We start from the raw sequence: 15,132 nt of genomic DNA on the forward strand, positions 1-15,132 counted from the left end.
ATGGAAGAACTAGGCATCCCAGATGTGTACAGAATTGTTGTACATAGACTGTATGAGAAGGTTAGAGCTAAAATCAGAACAAGTTAAGGTATGTCAAAATGTTTTGGCAACGATAATGGAGTAAAGCAGGGTTACCCTCTATCTCCCACACTTTTTGGTCTATACATTGATAAGTTAGAAGCATGGTTAAGCAAGACATGGGGAGATGGCGTTCAGTTGGCTGGTTATGTGGTGAAACTACTTTTATATGTTGATGATCTTATCCTAATTTCGAAATCAGCTCATAGGTTAAGGGAACATCTCAAAGCCTTAGAAGATTTTTGTCATGTTGTTGGGATGCAAGTGAAAATCACCAAGACCAAAATCATGATTTTCTCATTAAAAAGAAAGATAAGCAAATCACCTTTCTTTTTGAAGGCAGTCCATTGGAAATAGTGAAAGAATACAAATATCTCGGGATTGAGTTTCATTATAAGCTTAGTTGGGAGACTTGTAGAACAATAAGGATACAGGGAGGTTGGAAAGCCTCATACTTCAAAATAAATGCAGAAAAGCGGAACTTTGGGATTGAAAAACTAGGAAAACCCTTTTTGGTTTATTGGTCACACCGGTTGTTCTTTATGGGTGTGAAGTGTGGGGCAGCAGCATGTCAAATAGCAGTTGGAGACAACTAGAAAGGACCCAGAAACATCTAATAATAAGAAATATCAAAGTTAAAACTACAGTGCCATATGAAATTTTGTTAGTTGATGCAGGTACTTTTCCATTGGAAGCATTAGTGTTAATCCGATTGATATGCTATTTAAAAAAGGTTGATAACATGGATAAACATCGTTGGCCTAAAATGGTTATAGAAGAGACGCTAGACAGGAGGAAGGAAACCTGGATGAAGCAGAACAACAATTGGACGAGCAAGTGGGACATCAATTTGCATGAGTGTCCTAGTACCAATGGTGAAATAAAAAGTTTATGTTATTGAATTTTTTTGAAATGCCATGTGGATAAAATAGATTGGGCAGAAAAAAGCTTGCTACATCAAAGAGTTTAACTCAACAAAGGACCATAGTGAAAAAAGATATTTAGGGGCTATTAAAGGGAAAGCGAGGATGCAAATTGCACAGTTGAGAAATGGATCACATCACCTTAGATGTGAGACCGATAGGTGGAAGATACCCAAGGAAACATGGGTGAAAGAGCTTGCATATTCTGCAATAAGGGAGTCATGGAAACATAATGGCACTTCATCATGGAGTGCACGACATATGAGAATATTTGCAATCAGTATGAAAATGGATTAAAGGTTTACAACATGCACTAGTTATTTGAGGAATATAGAATTAACCAAAGTGTCAGCTTCTTGGTCAAAATTAATAGTAGGAGATCCGACATCAAAAAGAATCTTAAATTTAATTAAGGATGCTATCTTCGGTCCCATAGATTGTTTAGTCTCGTGGACGTCATTAAAATCTTTCATTCATTCATGGAAAGGAATGAGATAAAATATTAAAAAATAAGCATACAACAGCTCAAATGTATTGGAGGTTTGGGTATGAGTTCTTCATACACAGTATGATGAATATTTTCTACTCAGTGATGGTTAATAATGTGCTATTGTTTATAGCTGTTTATAATATATGACTTTTATAATACATATCAGACTGCTTATGATTTAATATATAAATATATATATGTATGTATGTGTGTATGTATATGTAAACCCCTCACCTCCATGTTAAAAAAAAAATTGTTTTCAGTTGGACCAAGGAGGGGAGGGCCGGTTTTGAAGAGATTAAACAAGCGATTGCTCAGGCCCCTACCCTTGTCAACGCTAACTATGAAAGGGATTTTATCCTCTATACATTTGGAGGAGAATCCAGCATCTCAGCTGTCCTAACACAGCTGAACAATGATAATTTGGAGCAACCTATTGCCTTCTTTAGTGAGGGGTTAAAAGACTATGAGCTCAAGTATAGCTATGTAGAGAGGCAGGTCCTCACTATGGTAAGAGCGTTGAAGAAGTTCAAACACATGTTGTCTAACAATAGGATCCAGATCTTAGTTCCACATGCAAGTGTCAAGGATTTCCTTCTAAACAAGGACATCAGTGAGAAGAGGGTTGGGTGGATAACCAAGGTCATGGAATACAACATCAACATGAAGATCACCAGGCTTGTAAGAGGCAGGGGCCTATGTGAACAGCTTGTCTCATCTTCTAAGACTACTTCAGAGGTCGCCTTTGTGTTACGAGAGGATCAACCAACTAGCAACGACACTCAATTCAATTGGGTACGTGACATGACCACCTTCTTAATGGAAGTACATATATGTATATGTATATATATAGTAAATGCATATATGTATATGTATATATATAGTAAATGCATATATGTATATGTATACATACACACACACACACATATATATGTAGCCACGGTAGGAAGGAAAGAAAATAAGGAAGGCAATAAGTGCATCAGCAGTCACATTGACTGGAAACACTTACGGTATGGAAAGGGGATATCATGTTGCTAATAGTATATAATTTGATGCTGTTAATACAATTTATACTATTAATATGATATAGGAGGCACATATTAACATAGTAATACTGTTAATGTAATATAATATAAAGGTGTCAAAATAACATAATGATGTTAGTAAAATCTGAAGCTAATATGGTTAATACAATCTGATGTAGTACTGCTAATATAGAATGATATTGTCAATGTAATACTATACTAATAATGTAATGTATTATAATGTAGGTAACAAAAAATAATGTTGTTAATATAACACAATATGTTGACATTAGTAATGCTGTTAATATCAACTTGTTAAATGGGTTCATCAATAACCAACTACAGTCATAATGAATATATACATTGATTCATCATTACTTATAATGTATAATAAATATATATGTGTTGACGTGGATGAAATCGCATTGCTGCAAACTCCATACGGCCAACGCAGAATAGAATAGCCGACTGATTATCCTACTCTCTCTTGAGATAAGGAAGTCTCTAATGCTGTTTTTTAAGTTTGATCAAAGGAGACTACCTCAAGGTTTTTTTTGTCAGGGCTTGACTGCGGGATCTCTCAGTGGCTTGATGTGTTTTTGCTGGAAACACAAGGGGGACTTACGTTTTGCAACAAGCTAGTCTGCTGTGATTCTCGAATTACTCAATAAAGAGCAAAAGGAAAGGTTTAGGAGATCTAAAACTAACAACAAAGGTATGCGGGTAGACGGATTCAACATAACCAATTCCTGCTTGGCCAAAATGGCTCACAACCTTGCAGGAACGGTGCAATCTTCAAAGGGACTTGGAAGATTTTCAGATTAGAGACGCACGGCTAAGCACCCAATTCTGGCGCAGCTCAGACGAACACCTGCAATTGAACTAAGCACAATCGAAGGCTCAGGTTAACCACACAAAAGGATACACAATCAGCATATCCTCAGTGGTATGAGCCCGAATCTATCAAATACCTGCACACCCAAAATAGAAAGATCTATCTAAAATGCTGAAAGAAACCATGCAAACAGGATGAAAACAAGACAATAAACACCAAATCAATGTTTATATATTGATCTCAACTGCCTATTACAACAATTTCTGCAGCATCTCTATGCTACTGCTAAGATCTAACCTATTCTAACTCTAAAATCTAACTATCTAACCATCTCACTATCTAACAATCTCTAACAATCTCTCAATCTCTAACAATCTAACCCTTTACAGAAGAAAGGCCTCTGCCTTTTATAGATATTACAATTTTGAATCAGAGGCCAGGATGGACTGCATCCAAGGGTCTTGATCTGTCTTCCAGAAGCTGACAGCCTTGACCAATGCCGAATTAATTCTCAGTTATCCAACCAGCAACTATCTCAACTACCTGCCACTATTTGGCTTTAATTCAGGTCTATCCAATTTTCTTGGTGGTTGGGAATAGTTATCCACAAAAATATCTTGCACGGGACCCATAGGCAGTTTACAATAAAGCAATTTCAGCTTTAAAATTGAATTTCTGGACTTAAATCCAACTGTGTGCTTTTGAGAATGCATAAACTTGCAGCATTCAGAGTGTTCTTTGGTCTGTGGTCCTGGTGGTGGACTTCATCTTTGTTCAGCGGCACGGTTCCCAATGTTTGGTTGCTCTTGCGCTCCTGCATCTTTTCTTTTCCAATCTTCAGCGCCTGGCCTTGAATTGCGATCCTTCCTCGATTTGCGTTTCAGGTCTTTCTCCTGGTTCTTCGATGACGTCCTGCGATCAACCAATTTCACTTCATTAAATCATTTTTGAAAAATTAAATAATTTAATTTAACAAACATTAAATTTAATTACGATGTCTGGCTTGAGAAGCTCTTTGCGAGATGTATCTTGAAAATGCTTCTCTTTCTCCTCGATTGTGAAATCTGATCCTTGGTCTTTTACTTCTGCGTATTTTACCTTTGGAGTCTTGGACGTTTTAAATGGGTTTATGGCGCGATTCTGGAGGTTTGAAGAGCTTCTGTAGATTCTAAAACTCTAACTCTCATGCTTTTCTGGTAAATTTCGGAGAACGAAGGGCACCTTTTGAAATTTGCAAAAACTTCGGACCTTTTGGCGTTCTTTGCAAATTCGGAGCATTTGAACTTTTGAATTTTCAAAACCTTTCACTTTTGGCTCATGGGTTCGAAGTTTGAGGACTTAAGGCATATTTCAGACCTTTGCCATCCTTTTGCAAATTTCGGAGCTTACATATATTTTGCAAATTTTAAAGGCAAATTCGGAGCTAAGGGCCACTTTGCAACTCTTCACGTTTTTAGTTTTCTCCCCAAAGTCCGAAAATGAGCATCTAAAGTGTTTTCGGAGCTTACAACATATTTTGCAAAAATTGCGATTTTCAAACATTTCGCCCCTAGGGTCCGAAAATGGACACTTAAGTGTATTTTCAGAGCTTTTCACGTTTTTGGCGAACTCTCATTTTCGGAGCTAAACCACCTTTTCCAATATAAGTGAACTTCGGACCTAAACATGTTTACAAAATCGGAGTTTGAAGGCGTTTTTACAAATTTCTGAGTTTTCGCGATTTTAAAATGAACTTCGGAGTTTCGGATGCTAAACGTCCTTTTGGCGAATTTACCCAGATTTCGGACCTAAAAGCGCGTTTGGAAATTTCGCGATTTTAAAATGAACTTCGGAGGTAGGGTCCGAAATTGGGCGTTTAAGTGTTTTTCGGGGCTGGAAGCGCTTTCGTCAGTTTTCGGACCTAGTGCGTCCTTTTATATTTCGTGTTTTTAAACCCAGGGGTCCGAAAATAAATATTTCGGGTTTTCGGAACTGAAGCGTCCGTTTTAAAACTTCGCGCTTTCTTTTATTTTCTTCCAAGGGTCCGAAAAGAGGGACTTAAGTGATTTCGGAGCTTGAAACACTTTTGCAAAATCACGTTTTTAAACATTTCGCCCTAGGGTCCGAAAATGGACACCTAAAGTGTTTTTCGGACCTTGAAACACTTTTTGCGATTTTGTCTTATACTTTAAGTTATATTCCATATATACTTTCAGGATGTTTGAGAGTGGTTTCGGCCCTCCAGGAGTTATATTGCAAATTCTAGTTTTTGGAGGTTTCCTCAGTTTTTCAGAGTTAGCCAAATTTCAGGATCAGGAAATTCCAGACTTAGCCAAATTTTAGGGTCAGGACAGAAAGGCACAAACTGGGGGGGGGTCCCTGTCCAAGACGGGGATGGGTGTGCGATTCGCACAACAATATGCAATGGTGAAGGAGGGTATGAGAACATTGCAAGAGTGGTACAGCGTATGAGCATTCTTCTAGATACACCACCTTAAAGTGGGATAGGATGAACCCATAGAGGCCAAAGGAGTACAATGGGTACGGTCTTTGGGTCTAGGAGATATGGTTTCTTGGCCACTCTCTCCAATCTTTTCCCCTCACGTCCACCATTGCTCATTAATGCAAGAGGATCAATCATAAAGACACTAGAGTGATGACAAGATGAGGGGGAGCGGTTATAGGACACCTCACTAGGTACACCACCTCATAGAGATGGCATGGGCCACATGAGGCCAAGAGGGATGGTATATCCACCCTTGGGCCAATGGTAGAGAATCTCTAGGGCACCCTATCAAGTCATCTTATTCTAGCTTCCCTATGGTTGAATTTTCCCAATAAATTAGAGATATCTTATGATTAAGTTTATGTTCCTAACCCTACTAGGAAAGTTACTTGGAATTGTGATTTGGGGAAAAACTAGGGCATTTACAATAAGGGACATTACATTGTCCCACACCTACAATGAAATTATAATCAACCCTTGATTAACCCATTTCTCACTAACATTTGCCTTTCTAGAATCATTTCTAATTAAAAGTAGTAAAATCTAAGTTACATATTCGGGTACGGGTACATGTACGGATTCAACAAATTTTTTTTCTTTCTTGGGTACGGGTACAGCTACTGTTGTTCGTTATGCACAACCCATCCCATCTTGGACAAGGGACCCCTGTAGTTTGGTCTGCCCAATAGAGAGAGTAGGGAGAGCTCTATGAATGAAGTTTGTTTTTATTTATTCCCAAAATCTACTGGAATCACATCCTGACTTTTGTAGTCACCAAAATCCCGAAATTGCTTGGCAAGGTTAACGAGTAAGGAAGAATTTGGTGGTTTTGGTCTGATTGCAAGATAGAATAAAGGAGCAAGAGTTCTCTTATCCTCATCCAAATAGCCGAATTCCCCAAAGACGAGCTAATGAGCTAGGTTGAAAATCGTGCATTTTGCTCCAAAATCATGACTTTTGTAGGAAAAGAGCCCGAATCATAACCAAAATTGCACGTCTAAGTTCACAAGCCCGATTTTTGTATCACAGTGAAAGGGCATTAGAGGAAAATAGCACAAAATCATCAGTTAGCCCAAAATAGAGTTAGGTGACACAAGTGAAGGCATGAAATCGCATGATTAAACCTAAATGGCCGAAAAATAACAAGCAATCCAAAGTTGCGTAATTCATCCCAAAGGCCCAAATTTCTTGCAAAGGGCGTTTTTGGCAAAAATCGCTCAAAATGATCTAAATGGCCGAAAGAGGAGAGACAAATATAAGTTGCGTGATTTGTCGAAAATACCCTAATTCTCATGTTGTGGAGGGCAAAGAGGAATCGTGCATTTCCTCAAAAATGGTTGATTTTCTTCCAAAGGTGAAGGGCGAAAAGAAAATAAAGTTCGACATTTTAACGATTTTTGCAAAGATGACTCTACCTTGAACCAAAAAAGACAAAGTCGCACATTTCTAATAAAGTCGCCCATTCCACTAATACTCGATTTTATCAAAAAAATGAAAGGGCATTTTAAAAGTTCAACAATTTAAGCAAATAAAGCTAAAAACAAATCACTCATTTCTTATAAGATAGCTGAACTTTATGCGAAAGTGAAGGACGTCGCACATTTTGACTAAAATGTTCGATTTTTACTAAAGGCTAGTGTTTTAAAAGCTTAGAAATTTCTTAAAATGAAAATTGCACATTTCACCTTATAATGTCAAGATTTCGCCTAGGCAAATAATGGAGTGTTTTAAAATAATTTTCGCATTTGCACCTAAGTGACGAGTTTTCCCCTTATAGTGAACCGGCCACGTAGAAAGACAAAAGAGGGTCCAAGATTTATTTTAAAAATGGATATTTTTGTTTTCCCCTTTGAGCCTTGAAAATTGTAATATTTGTTAAAAATCATTGAATTCTTCAAAGGGATTAATCTAGGTTAAAATTGATTGTTTGCAGATCGATGTCACTGGAAAAGCTAAGGTGGCAATCTAAAATGCAAATCAGAGACCTGATCGCAATTAAAGCCGAAAGCGAAGATGCAAGAACGTGTTGCAGAGCACAAGGTCGAAGCGATAAAGTATGGGGAAGCGTGCCACCGCTGGACGACTAGTTTGAGCCCCAACAAGATTGAAGACAAAAAACAGTCAGAATGCTACAAGTATATGCATTTTCATAAATGCACAACTGGAATTAATTCCAAAAAATCAGTTTAAAAACTAAATTGTTTAAATGTAAAAGGACTGCTTGTGGACCCCATCTAATGTATTCAAAATAAAGGGGGTACACAGGTCAGTTATCTCGAATTGCCAAATTGACTAAATTAATGTCAAACAGTTGTAGGTAGTTGACAAAGTGGTTGGGGGGATAACTAAATATTAACTAGGCATGGGTTAAAGCTACCAAGTTCTAGAAGGCAGATCAGGACTGTTGGATGCAATCAATCTTGGCCTTTGGTTCAATTTGTAAAATCTATAAAAGGCAGGATGCCTCTCATTATAAAGAGTTAGTGTTTTTGTAGAAGGTTAGATTTTAGTAGTTAGACCATTGGGAGTAGAATAGAACTACTGCAGAAATTGTTGTAATGGCAGCTGAAGGAAATATATGAACATTTAAATATGGTGTTAGTCGTCTTGGTTTTCTTCTGTTTGCATGGTTTCCCTCTAGTTGGTTAGTTAGAGTTCAGTGATTTTAATAGCAAAGTGTGAGGGTATTTGATGCATTTCAGGTTCATACCATTGACGATCTACTAATTGTAGGTCACAGTGCATGGTTAATCTGAACCCAAAACTGTGCTTAGTTCAACTGTAGGTGTTTGTTTTAGGCTGCACCAGAATTGGCTGCCTAGATGAATCCCTATAGTCTGAAAATACATTCATCCCCTTGGAGCTTGCATTGTTCTTGTCGAGTTGTGAGGATGTCTCTAGTGAAACAAGAACTGGTTTATTGAAATCTGTCTACTCGTTGCATTAGCTGTTGTCATCATTGTCCTTAGGATCCCTGAATCCTTCCCTTTTGATTTTATTTTGCAGTCTAAGAATCGCAACATCGTTAGATGCAGATCAAATTGTTGCAAATGTAAGGCCTCTTGTGTTTCCAGTAAAACACATCAAACCACCGAGTTACCCGCAATCATGACCTAACATTTGGAACCTTGAGGTTGTCCCCTTTGGTCACTTAAAACAGCATTAGGGATTCCTTATACAAGAGAGGATAGGATACTCAGCCAAAACATTCTATTATGCGTTGATGGGAAGGAGTTGTAATATGATTTTAGCCACGTCAACAGGTACGTTCGTACACACACACACACACACACATATATATATATGTTCAAACATCAAAATTATATATGTGTTGATGCATTTCATGCATCATAAGGGGCGCAATTAGGGTTTAGATGTTAAAAAAATAAATTAAAATGTGTTTTTTTAAATTGTTTTTTGTGTTTTTATGACCCGTGGGCCCCGTTTTTGGGAACCCACGAGCCTTGTTTCTCTTGGGTCCACCTAGGTTCTCCTTGGGTTCCACTTGGGTCTTGCCCAGGTGGTTGGGTTCTGACCCACAGAGGACCTAGCCACCTGGGCAAGACCCGGGTGGAACCTAGGGAGAACTCAAGGAGAACCAGGATTGGGCAAGAACCAGGACCCGAACCCAACCCATTTTGCCAAGAACTGGTATCTTAGAGTAAAATTATAAAAATGTTGTGCCACATAAGTCCATGTGGTTTTAATGGCCTTAATTTGGGCTTGCTAATGACTCTATATCATGACAAGACATACGTCAAGTGCATGACCCCTTGACCCTACTTGGAGTTGTTGCTGCTAACTTCCGATTGTGGTTTTGAAAATAAAAAATTTAGAAATGATTTTGAGTTGTCATGAGTTTTTTCCTATTAATCCCTAAGTAATTGAATTTCATCTACGCTTTGGTTTGCTAAGCCGATCTCAATTTTGAGTGATGCTGCTATGATATAAACCATTTTGATTTAACATTTATAAAATGAAATTTGACATTTTATTATCAATTATTGATTGTGTGCCCAACCGTATATTCAATTTTGTACATTTTGTGCAGCAAGGTTTGGTTGGGATCTCATCAGACCAATCATAACTTATAATAAAAAGTGTGACCTGGATTGAATGGCTAATTTTTCTATTGGTAACCCAAATGAGGCAAAGCTGTACTTAGTACTATATTTTTATAATATGTATAATCTTATTGCTATGCCTATTGTTGGGCATTTTACCATACATGATTTTGTAGTTTTGGGGCCTTTTGGTGTATTGAACATTAAATATCAATGTTATACATTATATGAATGTCTAAACTTGAATTTTTATGTTATGTATAGGAAAACGTGTAAAAATTTGATCCTCTTATGTGTGTGTACTATCATTCCCTGACCTCCACAAAATGGCCTCTCAGACTGCTATCTCAGAAATGTGTTCTTTCACCCCTTGCATCCACCATCCTAAAAACAATGTGGATCACAGATGTTGATCATTTCTTCCCAAAGCCCATGACCATATTCAAAGCTTACCTTGGTGTCCTTGTGTTGGGCCATTATTATTGCATACACTAGTTTTTTTTCAATTTTGTTATTAATAAAAATAACATTATTCAAATTGTATAGCATTGTTTGAGAACAATGTAAGCAAAGAACGTTTTAACTCTTTTCATCTTGTTCCCAGGGGAAATTAGTATTTGCAAGCCATGCAACAGAGACAGAATATTGTGCTTAAATTTTTTTACATTAGTATGTCATTACCATGCATTTAATGGCTGCAATACTTAAAGTGGTAACAAAGTAAGGATTAACATGGTGACGTCAGGAAAAAATATTAAAAGATTGAACAATACTAGATCGTAAAATATCTGATCAATAAGTATAAATTATTGATTCCCCTACACAACCTAATTGTCGTAAAAGTTAGTTCATGGCATATTTCTCTACAAATTGATTATTACATATTGCACTTTTTTTTTTGAGGAAAATTTTTGTAACTAATATTTTCATTTACGCTTTATTTATGCATGGCTAAATTTTGATGTATCTTCGTATTATTTTTAGTTGTCATAAAGTTGGCCACTCATGTTGCATGGTTTGACTTTGTATTGAGTCAGAAATTAGTGCCTGATGTAACAAGGAGAATATAGTCATGGAATATTTTCCATAAGGTCTGCTAATATTTATAAGAAGATATATTCTTATAGGTCTAAACAATATAACAGTGTCAAGAGCAAACTATAGTTCATTCATATATTGTTAGCTTTATGTTATTGGGTAGTTTGTATCCTGTATTCTTTTCCCTTCAAAGGAGTTGTTTTATTCAGTTTAAGTAATTAAATATTTCATGGGAATGAAAGTTGTTTTGAAAATTTAATTGCTAAATAGAATTGATTAAATTATGACTACAAAGTCTTCTTGGACTAATGTATCCTTCCCATTGTCTTATCAATGCGAAATCAAGTTCCTCAATTGTGATGTCATGAGAGGCTTGTGGTAGCTGAAGGAGAATATTGTAACCAACTAATTTCGGTTCTTTTTTGAGATAAAATGGATCAGTCAAAAAAATCAGTGGTGCATTGTTCAGCAAGTTTGTCATAATATCTTCAGAGTGTCCTTAATGATATCACCACGTAGGTCATGAGATTATAATATAAACCAAATTGTCAAATTATATTAACAAAAACATATTGTTTAAACTCCGCAAAGTCAATGCTCATTTACTGATTTAGTAGACAGGTGTGCAATTCACTTACATGACTTTTGCTCCTGGGATTTTACAGTTTGCATCATTGAGAGCAAGTAACTTACGAGCTTCTGATGTAAATGGCTCTTCTGATCCGTAAGTCATTTGGGTTATATTTGTCATCATGGCTATTTTTTTCCCATTGCTATTTCTTCTCAATAATTAGAGTTATTGTAGAATATATGTATGTTCTAATTGTGTTCTTTCAGTATGTATAAGGATTTTCTTTTACACACACAAAAGCTGTTGCTCTGATAATAATCATATTTTCAATGTATCTCCTAACAGATACATTTTATTTACTGGGCGCAATTTAATTCAAGACTTCAAATCAAAAGTCAAGCACCAAACTCTTAATCCAGAATGGAATATGCATAAGGTGAGAGATCAATTATATATTTAGGACTTGGAATTACTTGTATCCTGTATTTAATTGTGTTAAAAATGTTAATCATATTTCTTAAATAACTTATCATAAATGATAAAGATACTTCCCAATCAAATCAATGCATTAATATTGTATAAACAACAACTTGTTTTGCATGCCATTATTTCATAATTGACAGTAATGCAGTTAATAATCTTAGATTGTACACATCATTATGATAATACTGCATTATGGATTCTTGAGTTTGGTGTGACAAAATATGGGCACTAAATGAATGAACAATTTAATTATGTATAAATAATGAATATCTTACAAGTCTGTCTTTATTGTTGCTAGGTATTTAAACTTACTGTGTTCTAAAGTCGGAAGGATTTTAAATTTAAGTGCTTTGTCACATATCGAAGTTTTTCGTAGGAAGGTTATAGCCCTTATTTTAGTTCCTTGGATGTATTTCTATTCGTATGAAAGGTTCATTGTACCAAGCTTAATGAGTTTAAGAGAACTACATTTTGGCATGCCAAGCAAATGTACTAGTTTACCCTTCGCATGTTTTTTGCACAGCTGTTGACTCTGCCTCTTCAGACTTACTAATGTAGTGTTGGAATTGTTGGGTATGGAAATACCATTACCACCAATTATGAATATCTTTTTTGAACTTATTACAAAGAGCCTCGGTACTTTGACCATTTGAGTGTACAAAATCAATGAACTTACTCCTGACTACATCTTGCAAATCAAGATCAAGGAAAAGTGTATGAAATGCTACCTTGTAGCCTTCAACAACTTCAAAATATCTATATGGGATAATCATTGTTGGCATAGAAGGAATTCTATCACTATTGTATTTTGAACTCAATGCAAAGGTAAGAAGATGTAGCGAGGTGGCCATTATGTTTCGTTTTTCTTCAATAATTGTGTGCACTTGTTTAAAAAAAGTATTTTTTAGGGTCTTGTTATTTCACATCTATGATGGTTTTCATCTTTTTAACCACTGAGTTTCTGCCAGCATATATCTCTTCCAAGCAAGGCTTGTGTATGTCAATATAATGAATCTTGCTCAAAATGGGTTCGGTGAAACTAAGGAAATACTCCACAAGATCCTACCAAGAGTAATCTAGGATCATCTATTTGATATCTGTTGGCCTCCCCATGTTGCTTTGCCTCCATGTGGACTAAGTTCAGCTAATTAGCATGTTTGAAAATGCCTCTCAAACTTTCACAAATCATCTCAAGATGATTGTGTTAGAGGTGAAATAGGTCTTAACAACTAATTCAAAAAAAAAATGAAATTATTAAAAATAAACTTTAAAGAAGAATTAGTATACACAATGAAATTATGACTTAAGTAGCTTAGTTTAACTAAATAATTTTTCAAGTAACTAAATGAGACTAACATATAAAATTTTATATCGCTTCGCTTACCTTCAATAGCTCGTATTTTGAAAATGATCTAAATATTCCTTGTGACATGTGGTAGTTGGTGATGAACTTTTGGATCTCCCCAGCCTTTGCATACAACTCTTTGATCCAATCAATTTTATATTCAATCTTCTATATCGTAAGATTAAGAGAATGAACTACAAAAGGTTATTTTACCATCTGGGTATCTCAAATTTTGATGTTATATTTTATTTGTGGTTTATTGCTGACTGTGGGTGTTGAAATATTGTATTTGAAGAGTTATTTCAATTGTTTTATTATTGCAAAATAAATCTATTGTGAAACACAACTTGTGTTACTCTGTCTACTTCTCTAAAACAATTCAAAACAACAACCAAAGAAAAAAACAAGGATGCATATTTCACACTTTGTCAATCCTAGATTGAGTCTGCATTGAAAACTAGGAGGGTTTTCATTCTTGAAGCTTTAAAATTTTAAATGTTTTTGTATTGCCCCCATTTTTTGGGCAAAAAATAATTAATCTTAAGTTGTTCGACAAAAGTATATTAAATGACAACTTTAATTAATTAATTTTTAAGTGACTAAGGTTGATATATTTAATATTCAAATAAAAGTCACTTTTTGGAGAAATAAGGGTGAAATAAATTTAAAAGTGATTTTAATTTTTAATTTCCAGAAGTTTCCAAGAAAAGTTATAAAAGAGGGTTGTTGAAGATTTATGACATTTCTCTCTGGAGATAACCCTTGGAATTTTGGAGATTGACGTAGTTCATCTCAGCCTTCTAGAGGACGGAAACCCATCTGAAGATCATTGGCTTCGGTGGTGAAGATCTACCTAGGTCAATGCAGTAGGATTCACTAAGAGTCTCAGCTTGGGCATGATTGCAGGCATCAGATAGTTGAAGAGATCTGAGTTTATTCCATCAGGTTTGCATATTTGGATTCATTGAAGTTTATTTTGAGGTGCTAGTGTATGTGCTTGGAATCTAAGATTAAAATATTATTATGTGCTGGTCGTTCAATTTTTGGTGAGAATGCTGCATTTAATATTTCGGAAGACTAAAGACATGTGAGACAAAGCCCTTTATGTTGTTTGAATAAGACAAAAAGGGGCATCATAGTGAAGTTTTAAGCTCTGCGCTAGAATTAGGTTGATGTTGATTTTGGGTTCATATTGCCGGGTAAAGGTTCAATTACTATTGGCATAACTTTTTCAATTTCTAGCTAGGCAAATAATTAAAATTTTTATATCAGATAGGCCAGGGAAAAGACAAATCAGATAGAGACAAAAAGCTTGCAAGGAAACAATCGCAGATTTTTTGGAGCTGATAAATATGGGGTTGAAGTTTGAATAAGACAAAACCCAAGAGACGAATCAGATAAGACAAAAAATCAGACAAGTACTACAAGACAAAAGAGTTTACTTTTAAGGGAATTCGGCTCGAGTTTGATTTTTGAGTCGAATGTCTTATTGCAGCAGCTTTTCCTCCTTTAACTCTGGTATTTAATATTCACTCCCTAAGTTTCTTGGTTTTAGAAGCATGACGTGGCGCTAGCAGGCAGTGATTATATTTTGTAAATTGATTTTAAGCTTCTTAATGTGCAAGTCGTGGAAGCCAGTTGGGTTCAAACCAAATTAGAGGTAAAGCTGGAAATAAAATAAAATAGCAGATAAGACAATTTTTTGACAGGTCGTATCAAAAAGACAAGCCTTCTTATAGCAAGAAGACAACCTGAAATTAAGTCAAAGTCTTGTTGAAGAAAATCATTATTTTGG

The 15,132-nt window shown here is 35.8% G+C and overlaps 1 protein-coding gene across 6 annotated transcripts in view; it reads left to right on the forward strand.

Annotated features, from left to right (window-relative positions):
• The window catches only part of LOC131063643 (uncharacterized), a 234,193-nt gene that overhangs the window by 194,093 nt on the left and 24,968 nt on the right, over nt 1-15,132 (forward strand). For all 6 annotated transcript variants that reach the window (XM_057997541.2, XM_057997540.2, XM_057997543.2 and 3 more), the window contains exons 18-19: nt 11,604-11,662; nt 11,855-11,945. In XM_057997541.2, coding sequence (XP_057853524.2) covers nt 11,604-11,662; nt 11,855-11,945 — 150 coding nt within the window. The remainder of the gene's footprint in view (nt 1-11,603; nt 11,663-11,854; nt 11,946-15,132) is intronic.

The sequence above is a fragment of the Cryptomeria japonica genome, chromosome 4 (genome assembly GCF_030272615.1).
Source record: "Cryptomeria japonica chromosome 4, Sugi_1.0, whole genome shotgun sequence".
Taxonomy (NCBI): Eukaryota; Viridiplantae; Streptophyta; class Pinopsida; order Cupressales; family Cupressaceae; genus Cryptomeria; species Cryptomeria japonica.